This window comes from Eriocheir sinensis, chromosome 37, assembly GCF_024679095.1.
Source record: "Eriocheir sinensis breed Jianghai 21 chromosome 37, ASM2467909v1, whole genome shotgun sequence".
Lineage (NCBI taxonomy): Eukaryota > Metazoa > Arthropoda > Malacostraca > Decapoda > Varunidae > Eriocheir > Eriocheir sinensis.
The window spans coordinates 7,359,071-7,381,401 of NC_066545.1; the positions used below are offsets into that span (position 1 = coordinate 7,359,071).

The window sequence follows — 22,331 nt, forward strand, 5'->3', positions numbered from 1 at the left end:
AATGAAGAGGAAAAACAGCGGGGAAATAGTATAAAAGAAAATGCGTTAACGATACTGTTGTTGTTGATACTGTTAATTAGTGGTGGTGATGATGATGATGAAGGAAATGATAATATATGATAAATGCGGTGATGATGCTGGTAATGAAGGTAATGATGAGAGTAATAATGATGATGATAATGATGATGCAGGGACGATAAACTGCATGGCAACACAACGGGGTCAAGGAGGAGAGATGCAGGAGGAAGAGGAGGAAGAGGAAAAGGAGGAGGGTGAAGGGGAGGAGGAGGAGGAAGGGCCTCTCTCTCACTCTTCACCTCTCAGCTAAGCCATTTAACTGAGGACCCTAATCCATCTGACCTTGCATTGCACACACACACACACACACACACACACGGCTGGGCATAACTTTGATGGTGAAGATGGGACGATGAGTGTGTGTGTGTGTGTGTGTGTGTGTGTAGGAGAGAGAGAGAGAGAGAGAGAGAGAGAGAGAGAGAGAGAGAGAGAGAGAGAGAGAGAGAGAGAGAGAGAGAGAATAATGATGGTGGTGATGACAATTATGAAGAAAACAGGAAGATGGTGATGAAACTGGTGATAATATTAGTGATGATCATAATAAAGGAGTTAGGGTAATGCTAGTGGTGATGATACAATAAAGAAGGACACAGGCATGGATTGAATGGTGATGAAACTGATGATGATGGTGATGATAATAATGGTGGTGGTGATATTAGTGGTGATATTATTGAAGGACACAGTTAAGAGGTATCCACGGGCGCTATTTCGTGTATAACAAAAAAAATATTACAGGTTAGGTATTAAAAAAAAAAGATATAGGATTTGAAATTATAAGCTGCTGGCGAATGCATCAAATCATTTTATTATTCTTTTCTTTTCACGAACTGCAGTTTACAAAGAGTTTCTGGGAATTCATGTACAGGTTTTAATCTCTCTCTCTCTCTCTCTCTCTCTCTCTCTCTCTCTCTCTCTCTCTCTCTCTCTCTCTCTCTTAGGTATATGCATAATCAAAAAATATTCTCGACAGTTATTGGACTTTTAGGAACTCATAATTTTCATTTAGTCTCTCTCTCTCTCTCTCTCTCTCTCTCTCTCTCTCTCCATTTTTAACCTTCTCCCCTTCGGTATTCCATCATCTTTTATCTTTTTTTTCATTACTTCTTTCCTCAAACTGTCTCTTATTCCCTTTATATCACTCAACTCTGTCAAAACTTCTTTCCCTCTTTTCCATCCATTGTTCTATCTCTAGTTTCTTTGTTTACGCTTCATATAACTTCTAATCCTTCTATCTATCCACCCATCGTCTGTTCACTGTGCATTTTTCATATATTTTCTTCATGGAACTTCCACTATTTCCCTTTCCTGTCTCTTATTTCTTCAACAGCAAGTATTTTTTTTCTAATATTTATTTTTGTCGTTTTAGTTCAGTGCGCGTTTTAAGATTTACCCATTTTCTTTACTCATGCATTGCCTTGTACCTTTTACTATTTTCTTGTCTATCCATTCATCCCCAGAGAGAGAGAGAGAGAGAGAGAGAGAGAGAGAGAGAGAGAGAGAGAGAAAGCCCAGGTAGTTAATGTAGACAGGTATGAAATAACGTCCCGGACACACCTGTAATCAACACCACCATCAGTCGCCAAAGAAATCAACACCATTAGTCACCACCATAACATTAACCACCACCAGAACCACCACCACCACCACCACAATCGTCCCCCATTCCATTATCATCCCCACCATTACTCTCATCACCATCACCTTCACCACCATGAAATTAGAATCACCACCATGACCACAGCCTTTCGAAATACAAATGAAGAAATGTTGTTAGAAATTTCAGCAACAACAATAAAGTAACAGCAGCAACACAATACCGACTAATGCTTCAACTATTACTACTTCTGTGGATTCGGTATATGTCAACATTTATCAGTTCCACGTTCTTTATATTATATTTTGCCTATTATATCATCTACGAAATTCAAGCAAGAAAATCATATACAACAACAACAGCAGCAGGAACAATATTAACTGATGCTTCTACTGGTTTCGAAATACGTCAAAATCTCAGTTCCACGTTTTCATTTTTCACGTATCATAAATATATATACAACAATAACTACTAATGCTTTTACTATTACTTTCCTGGATTCGAGTTACGTCAAAATTAATCAGTTCCCCTTTTTTTTTCGAGCATTAAATGGCCATCTAACACTAAAGGAGATAGTATGCAACGAAGCGAAGTAGTTTGAACCGTATATCTGAAGCTTCCACGATTGATATTTCGATTTAATTCAGTCCTCCATCTTTTCCTTTACATTCTCTTTTCTCCTTCACACCTGAGCGGCAGCATGAGCCAGGCAGGTAACGGACAGGTAAGGTAGGTAGGCGTGTTCTTGGTAACTACCCACACCTGTTGCTCTCCCTTCCTCCCTACCTTTCCCTCCCTATCAGCATATCTAAGCCTATTCCTCTTATTTCTTTATCCTCTAAATTTTTATCTTTATGGCAAGTATACCTGCCCCGTAGATGTCCGCGTGTGTGTGTGTGTGTGTGTACGCCAAACCAGTTCACACTTTCAAGGCCGTTCTGGCGAGGCTACAAGGACAAGTGGGTAACCAACAGAGTATTTTTTTTTCATCTATTCATTCATTTTCGTATTGTATCATTCGTAATTATCATGCCCAGAGTATTGTCCAGACACGCAATTTTGGAGCGATATACAGAACAAATGTTTAGTGACAGAAAGTTGAAGTTCCCATTATTTTATTCTAGCAAGAGCGTTGTGTAATGACGGTGAAGAAATATCTACCGTGTTAAAATTCCAAGTGAGATAAAAATCGTGTCTTAGATACATACTGATTATGGGTAATACGTCTCTGATAAGGGGATTAAGATTAAAGAAGAAATAATAAAGGAGAGGAGGCTATAATATAAACCCTGGGAGACATTAACATTAAAATCTATCATTCGCTGGCTACCATTATCCTATTTTCCGAACCACTAAACAGCCGTCGTTACCACCACACTCACCACCACCATCACACTAAACTCTCCCAAGCTCGCCCACGCTCGCTCTTGCCCATTATTCATCTCGCCTCGCTCACACACTCACATGACCCCCATACGTTTCCTCCCGTGATATGCAGCCAACACAAAAAAGGAATGATAAGCAGCAACAAGAAATATAATAAAGACTATGGCAGGATGTGACACACGCTATTCCGGTGACTAGGAACGTGTTGGAGACGGAACACACACACACACACACACACGTCTTCAACCTTAAACTAGTAACATGAATTATTCCCAGAAGCTTAATTTTTCATAACGTAGCCCACTAATCACGAACAGAACCGGAACACTGTCTCAGCTACACAAAGACGCATGATATCCACGACCTACTCAAGCGGAAACGTATATACGAAAGGAAGGACGAGACCGATCCAAGTACTGAACACGTATGGAAACAGAGTTGAGTATTTGTGGAGGGAGAGAGAGCACCCAGTCAGTGTGGTGGCAGTGCTGGTGGCAACGATTGTGTCTCGGTTACTTCCAGGCGGATTTCGGGCTTCACAGAGGCTTCCAAACGCTGCCCTTCACACCCACGGCAGGTAGGTTCTTCCTGTACAGCTGTGGCAGGCGTAGGAGGCCGGCAGAGGGCGGTGTGAGGAGGAAAAGGAGGGAGAAGGGAGAGAATGCTGGGGTGGATGTGTGTTGTCTTCCTCTCTTGGTGCCTCGTTCCTCCGCCAACTTGTTTCTCCCCAGTCCTTGTCCCTTTCTCTTTTTCTCCTCCTTTTAAGTGTTCTATTAGCGTTCCTCGTGTTTCCTCCCCTCCAAAGGCTCGCTAAAACATATATCCTCCTGTGGGTATAGTAACTAGGCACCGACATAAGGTGGTTGCGGTGGAAAAGTGGTGAATATTGAAAAATGGTGTAATCATTGTGGTAAGTGGCAGCCCCTCCTGAACCGACCCCGCTAGAGTGAACCGCCTCGATACCGCCTGCTCCTCTATCTCTCTCTCTCTCTCTCTCTCTCTGGTAAATATGATAGAAGTCTATAAGGGAGAATAAAGTGAGGTATAACGAGATAAAGAAGGTAGGAAGGAAGAAGGGAGAAAGGGGAAAGAAGGAAGAGTGAACATAATTTCTAGTTCGAATATTTTGCGCGGTAGGAAGAAGAGGAAGAGGAAGATTACAGAAGAGATGAGAGGAAGGAACTACTGGCCACTGGGTATGCATGGGGCCCAAGAGGGAGAGAGAGAGGGAGAAGATATACTAGGGGGTGTCATGGTAACCACACACAGACACACACACACCTTTGGCGGGAACGCGGGAGCAGTTTGACTTTCAAGGGCAAACAACACCTGTATGTTTGGCGGCCGGCCCTTGTTACCTGGCCTCGTGTGTGTGTGTGTGTGTGTGTGTGTGTGTGTGTGTAGGGAGGTTAGGTGGGGTGGAGGAAGAGAAGAAGGGTATGTAGCAGAGTGTGTGTGTGTGTGTGTGTGTGTAGGGAGGTAGTGAGAAGGAAGGGCATTAGGACAGAGTATAGAGAAAAGAAGGCAAGGGAAAGGGTTTGATAGGGAAAGGTTTGAAAGTAGAGAAACTTTAGGTAGGTTAAACACAATAATAATATCACCACCACCACTAACAACAAATAATAATAGTAATAATAATAATAATATGCTGATTCATACAAGTGTTCAGTAGTAGCCGGCTAGATCTAGAGAGTTTACGTGTTTGTAGTGTATATATACGTATGGTTATCGTGTGTAGGTGTATTTATCATCTATACGCATCTGTAGGCCGCCTAACAACCAGCATCTGCCGTGGGCCACAAACACCTGCCTGGGGAATGGGGGGAGGGGGAATAGGTCGTAGAGTATACCTGTGTGTGTGTGTGTGTGTGTGTGTGTGTGTGTAGGAGGCCTTTGCTCTGGCGTGGGACTAGCATAGCAATAAAACTTATGGCATTATACGTCTTTTATTCATTATAGGTTAGTTTGCATTGTGGGTGGATAGCCTGGATACACACGCACAAAACATACTCACTAGTGCACTAACCCCATATTCACACACACACACACATTTGATAAGGCTTTTGTTGAGGTTGTTTTGTTAGTATTTCCATGGGTAGTTTTGTGAGCTTAGTGATGCTTGACGAGGCTTCTGTGCCGTGAACGTGATAAACCACTCACGAGAACCCGCCTAATCTCCTTTGAGGCCTTGGAAATATTTGTTATGAGACCCGAAAGCCTCTGAGAATACGGGCCATAGTAAGACATCTGGGTTGCCATAACGCCTTCATAAATCAGTCAGTCAGGTGGGCAGGTGTGTCATGTGGATAAATTAGCTCCTCGGGGACACGTATACAGTTCACCGACACCTTCAATGCTTAATTACAGGTGACTCAGATGTGCTTATGTGTATTTGTACCTGTGTGAGGGGCCGTGATACACACACACACACACACACACACACACACACACTACATATCATTACCATAACACCTGAGAGAGAGAGAGAGAGAGAGAGAGAGAGAGAGAGAGAGAGAGAGAGAGAGAGAGAGAGAGAGAGAGAGAGAGAGGAATCGAGCACATGTAGCCACTCCAGTAGTTCTTCCTTCCTCCTCCTCCTCCTCCTCTGAAACCTCTAAGGACCAATAATGTAGAAGTTTAGTAGGAAGGTTAGTGAAGAAAGGGGGAAAAAATTATAAACCAAGAAAAAGTAAAGAAGAGAGGAGATAAAACGCAAGAGAAAGGATACTGGAGGAAAAGGAAGATAGGGGAAGGATATGAAGAAAGGCTAAAAATGTAAGGGAAAGGATAGTGAAAAATGGAAAGGAATTAGGGAAGGGAAAAAAATGGGGAGGAAAATGAGAGGAAGGAGTAAGAATGATTGATGAAAAAAGGCGAAATAAATGGGAAGAGAAGGGAGATGAAGAAAATGAAAATAATAAGAGAAAGGAAGAAGGACATGGGGAAGAACATGAGAGGAAATAATAGAAGGATAATGGTTGGAGGAAAAAATAAAGGAATCGGGAGACAAAATAGGGGAATGCAAGAAAAATAATGATAGGGAAAGAAAAAAATAAAGGAACAGGGAGATGAAACGGCGAGGAAAGTAATGATTGGGATAGAATAAAAGAAAACAAGGGAAAGGAAAGTGGAAAGGTGATAAGGGGAGGGAGGGGGCTCAGGACAGCATTCTCTGAGCGTGACTCACGCGCGCACACACACACACACACACACACTTCACCCAACACCACACAACCCGCTTCCACGACCTTCCCGAGGAGCTAAGCATGACGCAGGAGGAGGAGGGAAGAGGAAGGAGGGAAAAAAGGGGAGGCAGAAGGGCAGAGGAAGAGAGAGAAGAGATGGCAAACTAAAGGCAGGGTAATGTAGGGTAGCAAAGCAATAATAAAAATAATATAAAGAAATGAGAAATAGATAAGAGCATTGGTGACAAGGAGAGAGGAAGTGAGTAAGAAGGGAAGCTAAAACTGGAAAGAACGAGAATAAAGAAGTAAAAGAAAAAGAATGGTAGGAAGATGGGGGGTGGGGGTGGGCCGTAAGGAAACGAAGAGTAAGACATAGAAGCAATAACTAGAAAAAAAAACACAATAAAGCAATGAAAGGAGACGAAAGGGGAAGGAAGAGTCAAGAAAAAGGAAAAGCTATAAACGGAAGAAGAAATATATAAATGAATGAACGAAAGAATAAAAATGGTAGTAAGTGGTAGAGGAAGCAGAGGGGAAAGGAGTCAGAAAGAGATGCTATAAATGGAGGAAGAGGAAGAAAAAGGAGGAGAAGAAGAAGAAGAAGAAGAAGAAAAAGAATGAGGAGGAGAAGCATAGGGAAAGCAGGATATACATAGAACGGAGGTGGAGAAAGTAAGGCGGAGGTGAGATAATGAAGTGTGTGGGAGGAAGGATAAAGAAAGATAGCAGGAGAGAGAGAGAGAGAGAGAGAGAGAGAGAGAGAGAGAGAGAGAGAGAGAGAGAGAGAGAGTATAACAGGAAATGAATCAGTCCAACATTCTTGCCTACGTTTGTTAGACATGGATACGTGTCCTTTGATATATACTTATTAAAATACCTCCACTTTATATACGTGTAAGTTAGTCACCACTCATCCGCCCCTTCCCTCACCCATCCTCATCCTCTTCCCCATCCCCCTTCTCCCCTCTCTCCACCCCCCTTCCCCGCTTTATTTCCTCCCCATTGCCTGTTAAGAATGTTGTATATACGTATGTGACTCGTGTATGCATGCCGTCACACACACACACACACACACACACACACACACACTGCTGAGAGTTAAGGAAGGTGGCACGCTTTTTTTTTTATTTTTATTTTTTTACTAATTTCGTTTCTTTCAGATATTATTATTATTATTATTATTATTATTATTATTATTATTATTATTATTATTATTATTATTACTTCACTATCCTTGCGTTCCCATATTTGTCTTCTTAGAAATGTCTGATTAATAATTCTTTGTTGAAAAAATAAACGTACAGCGAAGAGGAAAAAATCAATTATTCCACGTAGCAATAAAAAATATAAAAAAACGCAAGAACGCTGGAAAATCAATAATGGTGATAATGAAGATAAAGTTGCATCGTTAGTAGTAGTAGTAGTAGTAGTAGTAGTAGTAGTAGTAATAATAAAAATAATAATAATAATATTAATGAAAATAATAATACCAACGTTAGAGGGCGGATAAAGTGCATGGGAGTACATTGGTTGCTTATAAGTCACGCCTGTGTAGGGGTCATTGTGTGGAGTGGTTCTGAAGTGGTGAGAGAAAGGTTTCAAGAACGGTGGGAGTGGGGTGGAGTGGCGAAAATGAGTAGGGTGGAGTAATGTGGTGGGAGTGGGAGTAAGGGGTTTCGTGGTTCCTTGTGGCCACGCCCTCACACGCGCCTGACGGTGCTTCCCTCAGGATGGCGGGGCCCATGCCGCTGCAGGGTGACCGCTCCGCGTGGTGCCGCGAGAGGCTGGACTTCTTCTGCGCCGTCATTAACAACGTGGACCGGGAGAGCCTGAAGGCGGAGTTAGAGGCGTGCGAGACGGAGGAGGACGCGGCGGGCCTCATGCACAGCCTCCTGTGGCTTCAGGACAACACGGGCGTCCAGGCCACGGGCGGCGCCATGGCTCTCGACCCCTCAGCCCCCAACGTGGAGGACGAGGCCTACCCCGAGGAGGTGCTGCCGTTCTTCGTAGCGGCCGAAGATCCTCCCGCCTGCCAGCCCCAATACCAACGCGTGGCGCACCAAGGCCTCCTCGCTGCCGCCCCGGAGCACTACGTCATCTTCCAAGAGCCTCAGCATCCTAGAGACCACGAGCCTCAGCATCCTAGAGACCACGAGCCTCAGCATCCTAGAGACCACGAGCCTCAGCATCCTAGAGACCACGAGCCTCAGCATCCTAGAGACCACGAGCCTCAGCATCCTAGAGACCACGAGACACAGCATCTTAGAGACCACGAGCCACAGCATCCCAGGGACCACGAGCCACAAAATCACGGGGATCAAGAGCCACATCATCTCAGGGACCATGAGCCTCAGCATCTCAGAGAACAAGAGCCACAGCATTTTATAGACCATGACTACGAGGGCCATCACGAATACCAGCAACTTAACAACCAACAGCTGCAGCAGCAGCAGGAGGATGACATTGAGGATTACCAAGACCTTCCTCCTGAGGGCGAGGTTGAGTGCCACATGCTCCAAGACGCGCCACGCCTTAACGACCACGACCTTCGTCCCCAGCAGGAGTACCGGCAGCAGCAAGAACGACAACAGGAGGAACACCACGAACAACAGCAGCAAGAACAATACGAACAACAGGAACAGCAAGAGCAACAGCAGCACGAACATCATGAACAGTACGAGCATCAGCAGGAGAGAGAGATGGAGGAGGAGGCTGAGTTCATCATTGTAGAGCCGCAGCCACAACCTCCGCCCCAGGACGCCGCACCCGAGTCAGCCCTGGACCATGACCTCGCCGGGGACCACGACCTTCACGACCCTCCAAGGCCTCAGGAGCTGCCAGAAGACCATGCCGCCGACGACCCCCCCAGTAATTCAGTAGATGACGATCACTTCGAGGATATACCCGAGGACCAGATGTGGGGGGCACAGGCTGAGCCGCTTCCCCTTGACCAGCAGTCTGAAAACGTCCCTGACGCGGCGGGCAGCAGGGAGCGCGAGGGAGGCGGCGACGACGCAGCATCCGTCGAGCCAATCAGCGAGAAGTCTGATCCTTACTTCGATGCGGACGAGTCAGCAGCCGATGACTTCGTGGACGTGGAGGATGACTCGATGATTGCTTCTGCGGCTCAGCGACAAGACGAAGAGGCGGCGGCAGGGGGCCTCGACGTGGATGGCGCTACGGGAGGAGGACCAGCGGAGGAGGACAATATGGATGCTGAAAGGTTGACGGGGCATGGCGAAGAGGCTGCTCCTGGAGGCCTCGACACAGGCGGCGTTGAAATGGAAGGACTAGAAGAAAAAGAGGAGGAGGAGGAGGACACAATGAATGACGAGAGGTTAGCAAGACAGCTATCGGAAGCTATCAACGCGGAGGAGCTGGCGAGGATGGAGAGGGATGAGCAACTAGCGAGGGAGCTGGCGGAGGAGATGGAGCGAGAGCAACAACAGCAGGAGGCGGAGGACGAGGAGCTGGCGAGGAGACTAGCGGAGGAGGAGTCGGAAGAAGAGAACCAACCGCGACGACGACGACAGGACATCAACCCGCCGGTGGAGATCATCTTTGCGGAGGCACAAGACAACCCTCCACCTCCACCTCCGGCCGTAACGTTGGAGGCGGTTCCGCCGCTGGAAGTGGAGGGCGATGCGGAGATGGCGAGGCAACTGGAGGCCGAGCTGCATGTGCGGGAGGAGGACGAGAAGGCCGAGAGGGTGGTGGCTCTCATCAACATGTTCCCGGACGCTGACCCCCACTACCTGACGGAGAGGTGAGCCGGGGGGGGGGTGAAGGTAGGCGGGCAGGTGACCATGAGGGGGGAGGAGGGGAAGAGGAAGAGGAGACAGGTGTGATTCTAAGGGGAAAGGGAGATAAGGGAGAGGGGTGAACATGAGGGGGAGGAGTAGGAGGAGGGGAAGAGGAAGGAGAGACAGGTGTGATTCTAAGGGGAAAGGGAGATAAGGGAGGGGGGTGAACATGAGGCAGGTGAAATAGGTGAAGGCATAGGAATAGGAGACAGAAGGAAAGTGAGCTGAGAGAAGAGGTGAAGGAGATCTGAGGTAGGAAATGTAAAGTATGAGGAAAGAAGGTAGGCAGGTGGAGGAGAGGTGAGGGTGGTGGAAGGGGGTGAGAGGCAAGAGAACAAGTAGGAGGTAGGAGGAGAATGACGAGAAATGAAGCAGAGGAAGAAAGGGATGTTGGTTGAAAGATGAGAGTGAAGAAGGAAGGGTGGAAGAACAAACAGTGAGGTATGAGGAAGCTAGGGAAAGAGAAAGATGGATGAATGAAGGAGGGGGTTAGGTTGGTAAGCCTGAGAAGGAAGTTGTAGTGGGGATGGGAAGGGGAAGGGACGCTGGGGGAGAGGTCAGGCCATGAGAGGGAGGTGGAGGGGAAGAAGCAGACACATGGAGGGAGGGAGGGGAGGGGGGAAGATTGTGTGTGTGTGAGGGGAAGACGAAGGGGAGGGGGAGAACCGGTTTGGGCCGAGTTGCACCCCTTACCCCTCTTCCTTCCCTCCCGGTCAATTCCTTCCCCTTCCACACACACACACACAAAAAAAAAATCAAGCTGCACAGAACAAACATAGACTCGACTTTTTTTCTTCGCTTTGGATGACCTTAGCAAAGACGAGTCGTAAATAACTGAAGTTTGCATATCTGAAGAAAAAAAAAACTAATTACGTGTATAGCCTTTTTTATCGTCAGTCTTAACACCAAAAAATATATAAAAATGCATAAATAATAATAAACAAAAGCTAATGATAAAGATAATGACTAACCAACCATAAGGATACAGAAATAAATAAATAGAAATGATAAAAAATAAAGGCAATGGAAAAAAATAACCATAACTTTTTATTTTTTTACTTTTAAACAACGATTGAATTCTCTTTTTTACTTTCGAATATTCTTACTTTTTAATAAACTAGGTAAAAAAATACTTGACACTAATCATGAGACTAATGAACCTTATGTCTTTCCCCCTTTCTGTGTGTGTGTGTGTGTGTGTGTGTGTGTGCAGAATGGAGGGCCAGGAGAGCGAGGAGGCCTTCCGTCAGGTGGTGGAGGCCATGCTGTTGTGCCAGAGGACGGAGCCGCGCATGTCGGGCTACCAAAAGCTCCTGAAGCAGACCAGCGCCGCCGCCCACCACGACCCCCACGACGACCAGGTAAGAGAGAGAGAGAGAGGGGGGGGGGGGAGTTGGAGGGTATTACAGCTGACTAATCTATTTACGTTTATTTGACACGTGACAAGTATAAAAGGTCGAGGGTGATTAACGTTTAACTTACACACACACACACACACACACATACACACCGCTAAGCTATCGTAAAAAAAAAAATCAATCTAATACAAAATTCAAACCACACCGCCATCATCACCACTATCATCACCATCAACGACCGCCAAACACAATTACCACCACCACCACCACAATCACCCCCAACTATCATTACCACCACCACAATCACCGACCACCACTCTCACCACCCCCTACAACCACAACAACAACCACCACCACAATCACCATCACCCCTTTATTAACCTCCCCTACAGGAACCCGCCCAAGCCATCGCCCTCTCCTCCACCTCCGCCGCCGCCGCCGCCTCCAGGGGTCAAGTCTTCGAGTGCACCATCTGCTTCGAGGAGGCGGTGCCGACGAAGGACATGGGCACTTGCAACGCCCTCTACAGCTACCACGAGTTCTGCATCGAGTGTATTAGGAAGTAAGTGGATGAGGCGGTGATGGGTGGATAATGAAGTGGATGACGGTGTGTTGGGTGGATGAGGCGGTGATGAGTTGAATGAGTGAGTGGATAAGGAAGTGGGTGACGGTGTGTTGGGTGGATGAGGCGGTGATGAGTTGAATGAGTGAGTGGATAAGGAAGTGGATGACGGTGTTGGGTGGATGAGGCGGTGACAAGTGGATAAGCAAGTGGGTGATGGTGTGTTGGGTGGATGAGGCGGTGATAAGTGGATAAGGAAGTGGATGACGGTGTGTTGGGTGGATGAGGCGGTGATAAGTGGATAAGGAGGTGGATGATAGTGTGATGGGTGGATGAGGCGGTGATAAGTGGATAAGGAAGTGGATGATGGTGTGTTGGGTGGATGAGGCGGTGACAAGTCAATAAGGAAGTGGGTGATGGTGTGTTGGGTGGATGAGGCGGTGATAAGTGGATAAGGAAGTGGATGACGGTGTGTTGGGTGGATGAGGCCGTGATAAGTGGATAAGGAGGTGGATGATGGTGTGTTGGGTGGATGAGGCGGTGATAAGTGGATAAGGAGGTGGATGAGGCGGTTATAAGTGGATAAGGAGGTGGATGATGGTGTGTTGGGTGGATGAGGCGGTGACAAGTCAATAAGGAAGTGGGTGATGGTGTGTTGGGTGGATGAGGCGGTTATAAGTGGATAAGGAAGTGGATGATGGTGTGTTGGGTGGATGAGGCGGTGACAAGTCAATAAGGAAGTGGGTGATGGTGTGTTGGGTGGATGAGGCGGTGATAAGTGGATAAGGAAGTGGATGACGGTATGTTGGGTGGATGAGGCGGTGATAAGTGGATAAGGAGGTGGATGATGGTGTGATGGGTGGATAAGGAGGTGGATGATGCTGTGTTGGGTGGATGAGGCGGTGATAAGTGGATAAGGAAGTGGGTGATGGTGTGTTAGGTGGATGAGGCGGTGATAAGTGGATAAGAAAGTGGATGACGGTGTGTTGGGTGGATGAGGCGGTGATAAGTGGATAAGGAGGTGGATGATTGTGTGATGGGTGGATGAGGCGGTGATAAGTGGATAAGGAAGTGGATGATGGTGTGTTGGGTGGATGAGGCGGTGACAAGTCAATAAGGAAGTGGGTGATGGTGTGTTGGGTGGATGAGGCGGTGATAAGTGGATAAGGAAGTGGATGACGGTGTGTTGGGTGGATGAGGCGGTGACAAGTCAATAAGGAAGTGGGTGATGGTGTGTTGGGTGGATGAGGCGGTGACAAGTCAATAAGGAAGTGGGTGATGGTGTGTTGGGTGGATGAGGCGGTGATAAGTGGATAAGGAAGTGGATGACGGTGTGTTGGGTGGATGAGGCCGTGATAAGTGGATAAGGAGGTGGATGATGGTGTGTTGGGTGGATGAGGCGGTGATAAGTGGATAAGGAGGTGGATGAGGCGGTTATAAGTGGATAAGGAGGTGGATGATGGTGTGTTGGGTAGATGGGACGGTGATAAGTGGATAAGGAGGTGGATGATGGTGTGTTGGGTGGATGAGGCGGTGACAAGTCAATAAGGAAGTGGGTGATGGTGTGTTGGGTGGATGAGGCGGTGATAAGTGGATAAGGAAGTGGATGACGGTATGTTGGGTGGATGAGGCGGTGATAAGTGGATAAGGAAGTGGATGACGGTATGTTGGGTGGATGAGGCGGTGATAAGTGGATAAGGAGGTGGATGATGGTGTGATGGGTGGATAAGGAGGTGGATGATGCTGTGTTGGGTGGATGAGGCGGTGATAAGTGGATAAGGAAGTGGGTGATGGTGTGTTAGGTGGATGAGGCGGTGATAAGTGGATAAGGAGGTGAATGATTGTGTGATGGGTGGATGAGGCGGTGATAAGTGGATAAGAAAGTGGATGACGGTGTGTTGGGTGGATGAGGCGGTGATAAGTGGATAAGGAGGTGAATGATTGTGTGATGGGTGGATGAGGCGGTGATAAGTGGATAAGGAAGTGGATGATGGTGTGTTGGGTGGATGAGGCGGTGACAAGTCAATAAGGAAGTGGGTGATGGTGTGTTGGGTGGATGAGGCGGTGACAAGTCAATAAGGAAGTGGGTGATGGTGTGTTGGGTGGATGAGGCGGTGATAAGTGGATAAGGAAGTGGATGACGGTGTGTTGGGTGGATGAGGCCGTGATAAGTGGATAAGGAGGTGGATGATGGTGTGTTGGGTGGATGAGGCGGTGATAAGTGGATAAGGAAGTGGATGACGGTGTGTTGGGTGGATGAGGCAGTGGTAAGTGGATAAGGAGGTGGATGACGGTGTGTTGGGTGGATGAGGCGGTGATTAGTGGATAAGGAGGTGGATGATGGTGTGATGGATGGATGAAGTGGTGATGAGTTGAATGTATGAGTTGAGGAAGGATAAGGCGGTGATAAGTGGGTAAGGAAGTGGATGAGGGTGTGTTGGGTGGATGAGGCGGTGATAAGTGGGTAAGAAAGTGGATGAGGGTGTGTTGGGTGGATGAGGTGGGGATGAGTTGAATGAATGAGTTGAAGTTGAATACCCTCATAAACACACAAGCAAACAAACAAACACACTACCCTAGCCTTTCTAACCGATCTCAAGTTCCCAACCCAACCTAACACAACTTCAATCCTATACCTTCCTTTTCCAACCCTCCTCCCCCTTTATCCTACCCCATGCTTTCTCCTCCCATACCCAACCTAACACAACTTCAATTCTATATCCTTCCTTTTTCCAACCCTCCTCCCCCTCCCTATCCTACCCCATGTTTTCTCTTCCCATACCCAACCTAACACAACTTCAATTCTATACCTTTCTTTTCCAACCCCCCCCCCCCCCCCCTATCCCACCCCATGTCTTCTCTACCCATACTAACCTAAACCAACCTCATGTCTTGCCTACCCATTTAAACCAACCTAACGCAACCCAAACAAACCCCAGGTCTTCTACCCATACTAAACCAAACCAAAACCCTCCCTCCCCTCTTTCCCAAAACCTCCCCATTCCCAAGTCTTCCCTACAATTACTATAACCTAAACCAACCCCTTGTCTTCTACCCATACTAAACCAAACCAAACCCTCCCTCCCCTCTTTCCCAATGCCTCCCCATTCCCAAGTCTCCCCTACAATTACTATAACCCACACCAACCCTTCCTTCCCTCCCTCCCTTCACAGACACGTCGCGGCGCTCATCGGTCAAGGTCACTCCAGTTTCCGCTGCATGAACGGTTACTGCGAGGCGGAGTTCTCGTGGCGTACCCTGCGGCGCGTGATGGAGCCAGTGGTGTATCGGAAGGTGCAGGAGCGGCGCCAGCAGGAGGAGGTGATGGCGGCGGGCGTGGAGGACCTGGTGTCGTGCCCCTTCTGCTGCTTCATGATCATTATGCCCAACCCCGAGAACAAGGTCTTGGAGTGCCTCAACCCAGAGTGCCTGAAGGAGTCTTGTAGGTGAGTGTGGGTGTGGGGGGAGGGGAGGGAGTGTGTGGAGAGGGTGTAGGGGGAGTGTGAGAAGGGGAAATGAAGGGGTATTTGGGGGGCAATGGGTGCGTGTGGGGGGGGGGGGGAGGAAGTATGTGTGGGGGGGGGGTGGAGGAATTATGGGTGTGTGGGGGGAGCGTATATGGGAGGGAGTGCATATGTGTGTGTGTGTGTGTGTGTGTGTGTGTGTGTGTGTATGACAAGGTTGTGCCAAAGGAAATGGATTGTGGTGGTAATTCATTGATGAGGATGATAATGAGGAGGAGGGGATGACATTGCAATCAAAAGCAGAGAGAAGGAAGAGAACCACAACGCTTCACCTCCATTCACTCCATACCTCATTTCCTCCAACCCTCCTTGTCACCCTCCCACTCCCCCTTCCTTCCTCCTTGCGTTCTTCCATCTTTCTGTCTTCCGATCACTATCCTACCATTTGTCCTACTCCTCCTACCCTATTCTCTTACATCTATCTCTCTCACTCTTCGTTTTCTTTCATCTATTTCACTCTGCCTCGTCTTTATGCACCAATATCACTCTTCCTCGTTTTCTTCTATCTCACTCTTTCTCGTTCTCTCCTTCCGTCTGTCCCTCTCTATTCCTGACTCGAACCAAACCAAGGCAGCCTGCTATTCACCTTCCATCTATCCCGCTCTTCCTACCCTCTGTTCTTCCATCTATCTCACTCTTTCTCGTTCTCCTCTTCCATATCTCCCCTTCTCCCCTTCCACCTGCCTCTCCCCTTCTTTCCTTTTACCTGCCTCTCGTGGTCCCGCCTCCAAACAAACCATCACACAGGCAGCCACCTAGCCACCTGTCCTTGGCTCCGCTCAAACGCAGGTGTACAAGCGCAAAACAAACCACTAATAGCCAGGCAGCAGTCCGGCACAAACAACTTAGTAATGAGGAGGAAGAGGAGAAGAGGAGGAGGAAGAAGAGGAGGAGGAGGAGGAGGAGGAGGAAGAGAAAGTTTAGCCATGGTTTAGCACGGCAACTTTTATAATCGAACCTCGTATTTTCAGTTTGAACTTTAAGAATCTGGTATAAATCTGAAGGAGGAGAAGACAAAGATAAATGGTTATGAGGAAATATATAAACTGGACGTCATGTTATTGATTTCGTTTTGTTTGTGTGTGTTTGTTATCATGTGTTCGTCTCTCCCCGCCCCCCAGGGTATGCAAGGAGACGTCCCACATTCCCCTGCGCTGCGAGGAGGTCGAGAGGGAGACGCAGAAGGACGCGAGAACGATGCTGGAGAACAGGATGGCGGAGGCGATGATCAGGTGAGGAACACAAAGAAACACAAAGGAAGAACAAACAACAGCAGATCTGTTGGTCCTTACGAGGCTGTTTGTGACAAGCTACACTAACTATCTAATCAAAGGTGGAAGATGAAGGACAGCAAAGGCGAAGGCTCCTCCGAGGAGGAAGAGGTGGAGGAGGAGGAGGAGGAGGAAAATAAACAATAACAATAATTTAATTTCACTTTGAGGGACACAAAAGAACAGGACAACATAAAATGATTGTAAAAGATATAGTCCAATGCCGCATGAAATTGATAGACAGTGATATTAATTACAACCTAAATTAAAATATGTGAACGCCTCTCTTCACATTCTATGCAAACATCATCCCTGTCCCTGCCACACCTTCACTATTAAGTAGCCTGTTGCCATTCTTCTCTGTCTATCCTCCCTTCTTCATCACCACCACAACCTTCTTTTGCACCTTTTCGCCTCCTATCCCCTCCCCCTTCTCCATATAAATCATTTCGTCTTCGTTTACCATCAAATTAATCATATTAGGAAAGGTATATTATTTGTCACTTCCCTCCGTCACCGTCGCAGGCAGTGTCCCAAGTGCGGCAAGCGGTTCGTGACGGAGGGCGGCTGCAACAAGATGACCTGCTCGTGCGGCACCGTCATGTGCTACCTGTGCAAGAAGGTGATCACGGACGGGTACAACCACTTCGAGCAGCGCGGGGGCTTCGTAAGCAGCAAGTAAGTGTTGTTTGGGGGGTAAGGAGACGGGGGTTTAGGAGGGAAGGGGTGATAAAGGGAGGTTCAGGAGGGGAGATGGTGTTGATTACGATGTTGAAAGGAGTTGTGGAGGAGAACGTTGTTATAGAGGAGTTTAGGAGTGGTGTTGAGAAAGAGGTGTTGGGTGTTTTGCAGGTGTAGAGTGAAGGGTTTGTTTGTATGTGTGTTGTGTTTGGGTGAAGGAAAGGTAAGGGACGTACTGTGGCATGTAATCATAATTAGTGTCGTGGTGTGTGTGTGTGTGTGTGTATGTGTGTGTGTTAGTGGTAATAGGAGTGTAGTGTGGTGGTGGTATGGAACCCTAACTTACATATCCCATTCAAATAAGCCCCCCCCCAGACTTTACAGATACCCGGCTTCCCAAATGTCCATAAGCTCCCCTCTCCCCCAAAATGACCCCCCCCCCCCACCACACACACACACACACACACACACACACACACACACACACACACACACACCAGACTTCCCAGGTTCACCAGCCTCCAAAATATCCCTGACTACCCTAGAAAACTTGTCAATCTCCCCAGACTACTTCATGATCCCCTAGCTTCCCAAATGTCCTTAAGACCCCCCTTACTCCCCCCCCCCACCCCCCAGTCTTCCCAGGTTTCTCAGGTTGTCCTCCCTTGCAGGTGTCCTTTGTGGAGCAACGCAACTGAGCTCCACACGGGGGAGGTGCGGCAGGCGGCGGCGGAGGGGCGGGAGGAGCTTCAGCCCGGCATGACCCTGGTGCACGACCCGACGCGTGACTTGTTGTAGGGGGCGGGGAGGAGGGGAGAGGACGATGCGATGGTGATGAGGCGAAGGATGAGGATGTATCGAAGGTGATGATGTGTTGTATGGAGCGAGGAAAAACAAAGATGATGATGGGAAGGGGATGAAGAAGGGGAAAGAGGTTACGGGGAGAGAAGGGAGAGGACGATGCAATGGTGATGAGGCGAAGGATGAGGACGTATCGAAGGTGATGATGTGTTGTATGGAGCGAGGAAGAGCAAAGATGATGATGGGAAGGGGATGAAGAAGGGGAAAGAGATTAAGAAGGAAGATGTAGTACGGGACGAGAACAAGGAAGAGGAGATAATGGATTTTTTTTTTTTTTTTTTTTTTTTTTACAACAAAGGAGACAGCTCAAGGGCACAAAAAAAGGAAACAATAATAAAAAAAAAAGCCCGCTACTCGCTGCTCCTACAAAAAAAAAAATCAAAAGAGGTGGCCGAAAGAGAGTTCAATTTCGGGAGGAGAGGCGTCCTGATTAGGGTGAGAAGAGAGGATGATGGAAGGTGACACAAGGAGGAGGGTGAGGAAGAGGTAACGTTAAAGTGAACGAGGAGGAGAAAAAAAAAGAATGATGGGAAGAAGGTGTTGTAGAGGATGGGAACGAGGATAATAACTTGAAAGTGGTGTGCTGTAAAAATGAGGATGAGAAAAAGGAAAAAGGACAATTGGAAGGACTAATAGAAAAAAAATAAGAGATGAAGGAATGGGATGAAGAAGAGGAGGTTAAGGAAGAAGTGGAAATAGTAGTAATAAATGCGGTAAAGCTATAAAAAAAAGACATAATGTGAGGAAAAGTAGAAATAGGACCTCTTTTTTATATGTGGGTGGTTGGTGGGTTGGCGGGTGTTTCCTGGCGATGGTTATATAGTGATTAGAGGGTCAAGGTCATCATGTAAGGTCAAGTCTAGGTCACATTAGGTCAGTCAAAGGTCATCCAACACTTCCAGTTCCGGGTTATGATAATTTTGACCTGCAGTCTTAATTAATAATCAATAGTTCCTTGCATACAGTATTCACCTCTCTCTCTCTCTCTCTCTCTCTCTCTCTCTCTCTCTCTCTCTCTCTCTCTCTCACTACTTTTAATATTTTCTTTTTTACATGCACTTTTCATTTTCATTGTTTTTTTTTATATTTTTTTTATTAGTATTATTTTTTCTTTTCCCCAACATACAAATGAGCATCTTCACTTCGCAGCATCATTCATCTCCACTAGGCATCTCATTGCTACCTCGTTCGCTGTCTATTTACGTGTGTGTGTGTGTGTGTGTGTGTGTGTGTGTGTGTGTGTGTGTGTTTTTCTAGACCATAATTTTGTACGTTGTTATATTTACTGTATGTATATTTCTTTTTTCTGCTTATTTTGTACATTGTAATTCTTTTTCTTACACTTTTGCCTCAGGTTCTTTTTTATAAGCTCCAAATGTCTGTGTTTCATCATCATTATCATCATTACCTTCATTGTTGTTTTCATTGTCACCACTGCCACCACCACCATTATTGTCATCATCATCATTATTGTAGTCATCACCATCATCACCACCACCACTCTCACTATCACCACCTTTAAATGCAATGTTCTCTATTACTTATTATATTCTCATCTTTTGAATTTTGCTCCCTAAACTTGATCTTATATTTCCCTTATCACCTCTTATTTCTCTTTGCTGTTAATTAATATGTTGAAATCAAGAGCTTGCGTAACTTTTTATTTTTCTTCCGTATTATCTGTCGCATATACATCGTTACCATCACTAAGAATACCTCAGTTGTTATTATTATTATTATTATTATGTGTTTTCCTTACGCAGACCTTCCCTCTACTCATTCCACGCCAGGGAACAAAAATAACGATGATAAATAATGTGATACGCAAAGTGCCAAAATGATTGCTCTCTCTCTCTCTCTCTCTCTCTCTCTCTCTCTCTCTCTCTCTCTCTCTCTCTCTCTCTCTCTCTCCTTAGCATATAGTCACAAACCGTTGACGACAAAAAAAATATACTATTGGCTCTTCTTTGATTCAAGTTGTGATGTTAGATCTCGATTTGGGGATATACTTTGTCTTTTTATTCTCTCAAGTTCTTCGTGATGATTACTTTCGTATTTTGGGGGATATAAGAGTAGCATAATTGTATGGTCGCATGAATACGTTTGTCGTCTGTATAATCATCAGCGGAAGGTCTTGTGTGGGTTTTGGTCTCAATATTTTCATGTGTTTACGTGTTGCTATTCAAACACTCGACCATGGAGGTAGAATTGGTGGAGTCGACATCAGCCCAAGTAAATCCGCCCGAGCTGTCATTTTTACGGCCAGGTGTCAGGTGTCGTCAGGTCAGGCTCCCACATAATGGGCTCGGCCAGGCTCACCCACCCCCATCTTTTGGCCGTAAATTTGACAGTTCGTCGGCTTCACCTCAATGAATGGGATTAGCGGGCCGTGTCGACTCCACCCATTCTACCTCCATGCTCTCGACCCTCGGTTTCCCGGACCTCGATTTCCCGGGTATCAGATTTCCGGGGGTGCGAGGGTCGTGTGTAATCAAATCCCATAAAGGAGGAATGCTTTGTGATCCTTTGTATGTAGCTGAGTACCTTATCAGGGCTGTGTGTGATACCTTTTGTTTAGTTGAATGAGTCTGAGGAACAAACATTATTATTATCCTCAATCATGTAAGATAAAAACAATGGATGTTGGGGGGGCTAAATATATATAATCTATGGTAGAACATCGTTATTTCATTTTTTTAAGTATGAAAATAAACTGTGTATATCCTAAATTTTAAGAAAAGATGTATGGAAGATTATTACCGTTATAACTGCTTCTGGGTAAAATGTAAAATGTATACGGGAGAACGCCAATACAAATACTAGTGATAATAAATAACACTGTTTATTTTAAGAGTCTGTGGGAGAACGTGGCCCTTGCTGTGAACCTTAAATGTCTGTGATAGAACACTTGCGCGCTCGCTCCGGCTTGATTTTTTTTTTTTTTTTTTTTTTTTTTTTTTTATTTATTTATTTTTTTTTTTCCCAACATTGCAACCATTTTTTTTTCCAACATTGCAACCATTTTTTTTTTCAGTTCCATGTCATTTTTTACATTATTACCTATTAAGAGCGCCTGTTCAGTTTTTTTTTTTTTTTTTTTTTTTTTCCAAAGTGCTCAACTCTATTACCTTATTTTTTTTACGTATTAACATTGCCTTTCCAACTTTTATTCCAAAGGTTCTCAGTTCCTTATTATTATTTTGTATTAACGCTGCCTGTCAAGCTTTTTTTCATAGTACTAGATTCCTTGTTACATTTTAATTTTTCTTATAACAATCGCCTTTTCAAACTTATTTTCCCAAAGAGCTCACTCAGTTCCTTATTACCATTTTGTTTACTGTTTGCACCTCCACGCATGTATCACTGTTTTGGTGTAACGCGATACTATGTAGATTGCTGTGATTGTCATTGATGCTGCTGCTGTTTCCGTTGTTACTGTTGCTATTGTGGTGTTGCTGTATTTTGGTTCAGAATAGTGACGGCAGCAACAACAACAGCAGCAGCAGCAACACCCACTATTTGTAACATGAACCAATTGAATTAAATAAACCTGTATTTTTATCCGTGTTTTTAATTTCCTTTCATCGTCGAGGATAACGGTTAAAAGATCAGTAACAATAACCATCGGAGAGAGAGAGAGAGAGAGAGAGAGAGAGAGAGAGAGAGAGAGAGAGAGAGAGAGAGAGAGAGAGAGAGACCTGTGCATAAGAATACTAATTAACCAACGAACAGGTGTCCATCACGCATACAAATTTACCTGTACACGTCAGTAATTTCCACAAACCTTCCTTACACACACACACACACACACACACACACACTCAGCACCTAGCCAGAGTTCAGCATGTTGAAAGCACACATTCCCACACTCCTTATGCTGACGATGCTGACTGCAGACTCCGCACCACCATCATCATCACACCACCCCCTTCCTCCATCAGCACCATCAGCATTATGCACACTCACCATAATATTGCTGACCAGGTGATGCTTTGCTAGGTAATAGAAGAGATGATGAAAAGGTGGAA

At 46.1% G+C, this 22,331-nt stretch overlaps 1 protein-coding gene across 4 annotated transcripts; it reads left to right on the plus strand.

The window, feature by feature from the left end:
• The first annotated feature begins 1,070 nt into the window (after positions 1–1,070).
• Positions 1,071–21,864, plus strand: LOC127008144 (bromodomain-containing protein 4B-like). Of its 4 annotated transcripts, none has more exons than XR_007760835.1 (9): positions 1,071–3,635; positions 7,973–10,009; positions 11,260–11,407; positions 11,797–11,966; positions 15,140–15,412; positions 16,612–16,722; positions 17,287–17,439; positions 18,114–18,376; positions 18,514–21,864. XR_007760835.1 is itself a non-coding variant. In XM_050879794.1 (8 exons), exons 1-8 carry the CDS (start codon positions 3,409–3,411, stop codon positions 18,238–18,240), a joined length of 3,246 nt encoding a protein of 1,081 aa, XP_050735751.1. In that variant the 5' UTR covers positions 1,071–3,408; the 3' UTR covers positions 18,241–21,864. The 4 variants fall into 4 exon arrangements, 2 of the variants coding, with proteins under 2 accessions (XP_050735751.1, XP_050735752.1); XR_007760834.1 differs by having other exon boundaries at positions 18,114–18,305; positions 18,443–21,864; XM_050879794.1 differs by having other exon boundaries at positions 18,114–21,864.
• The last annotated feature ends 467 nt before the right edge of the window (positions 21,865–22,331 follow it).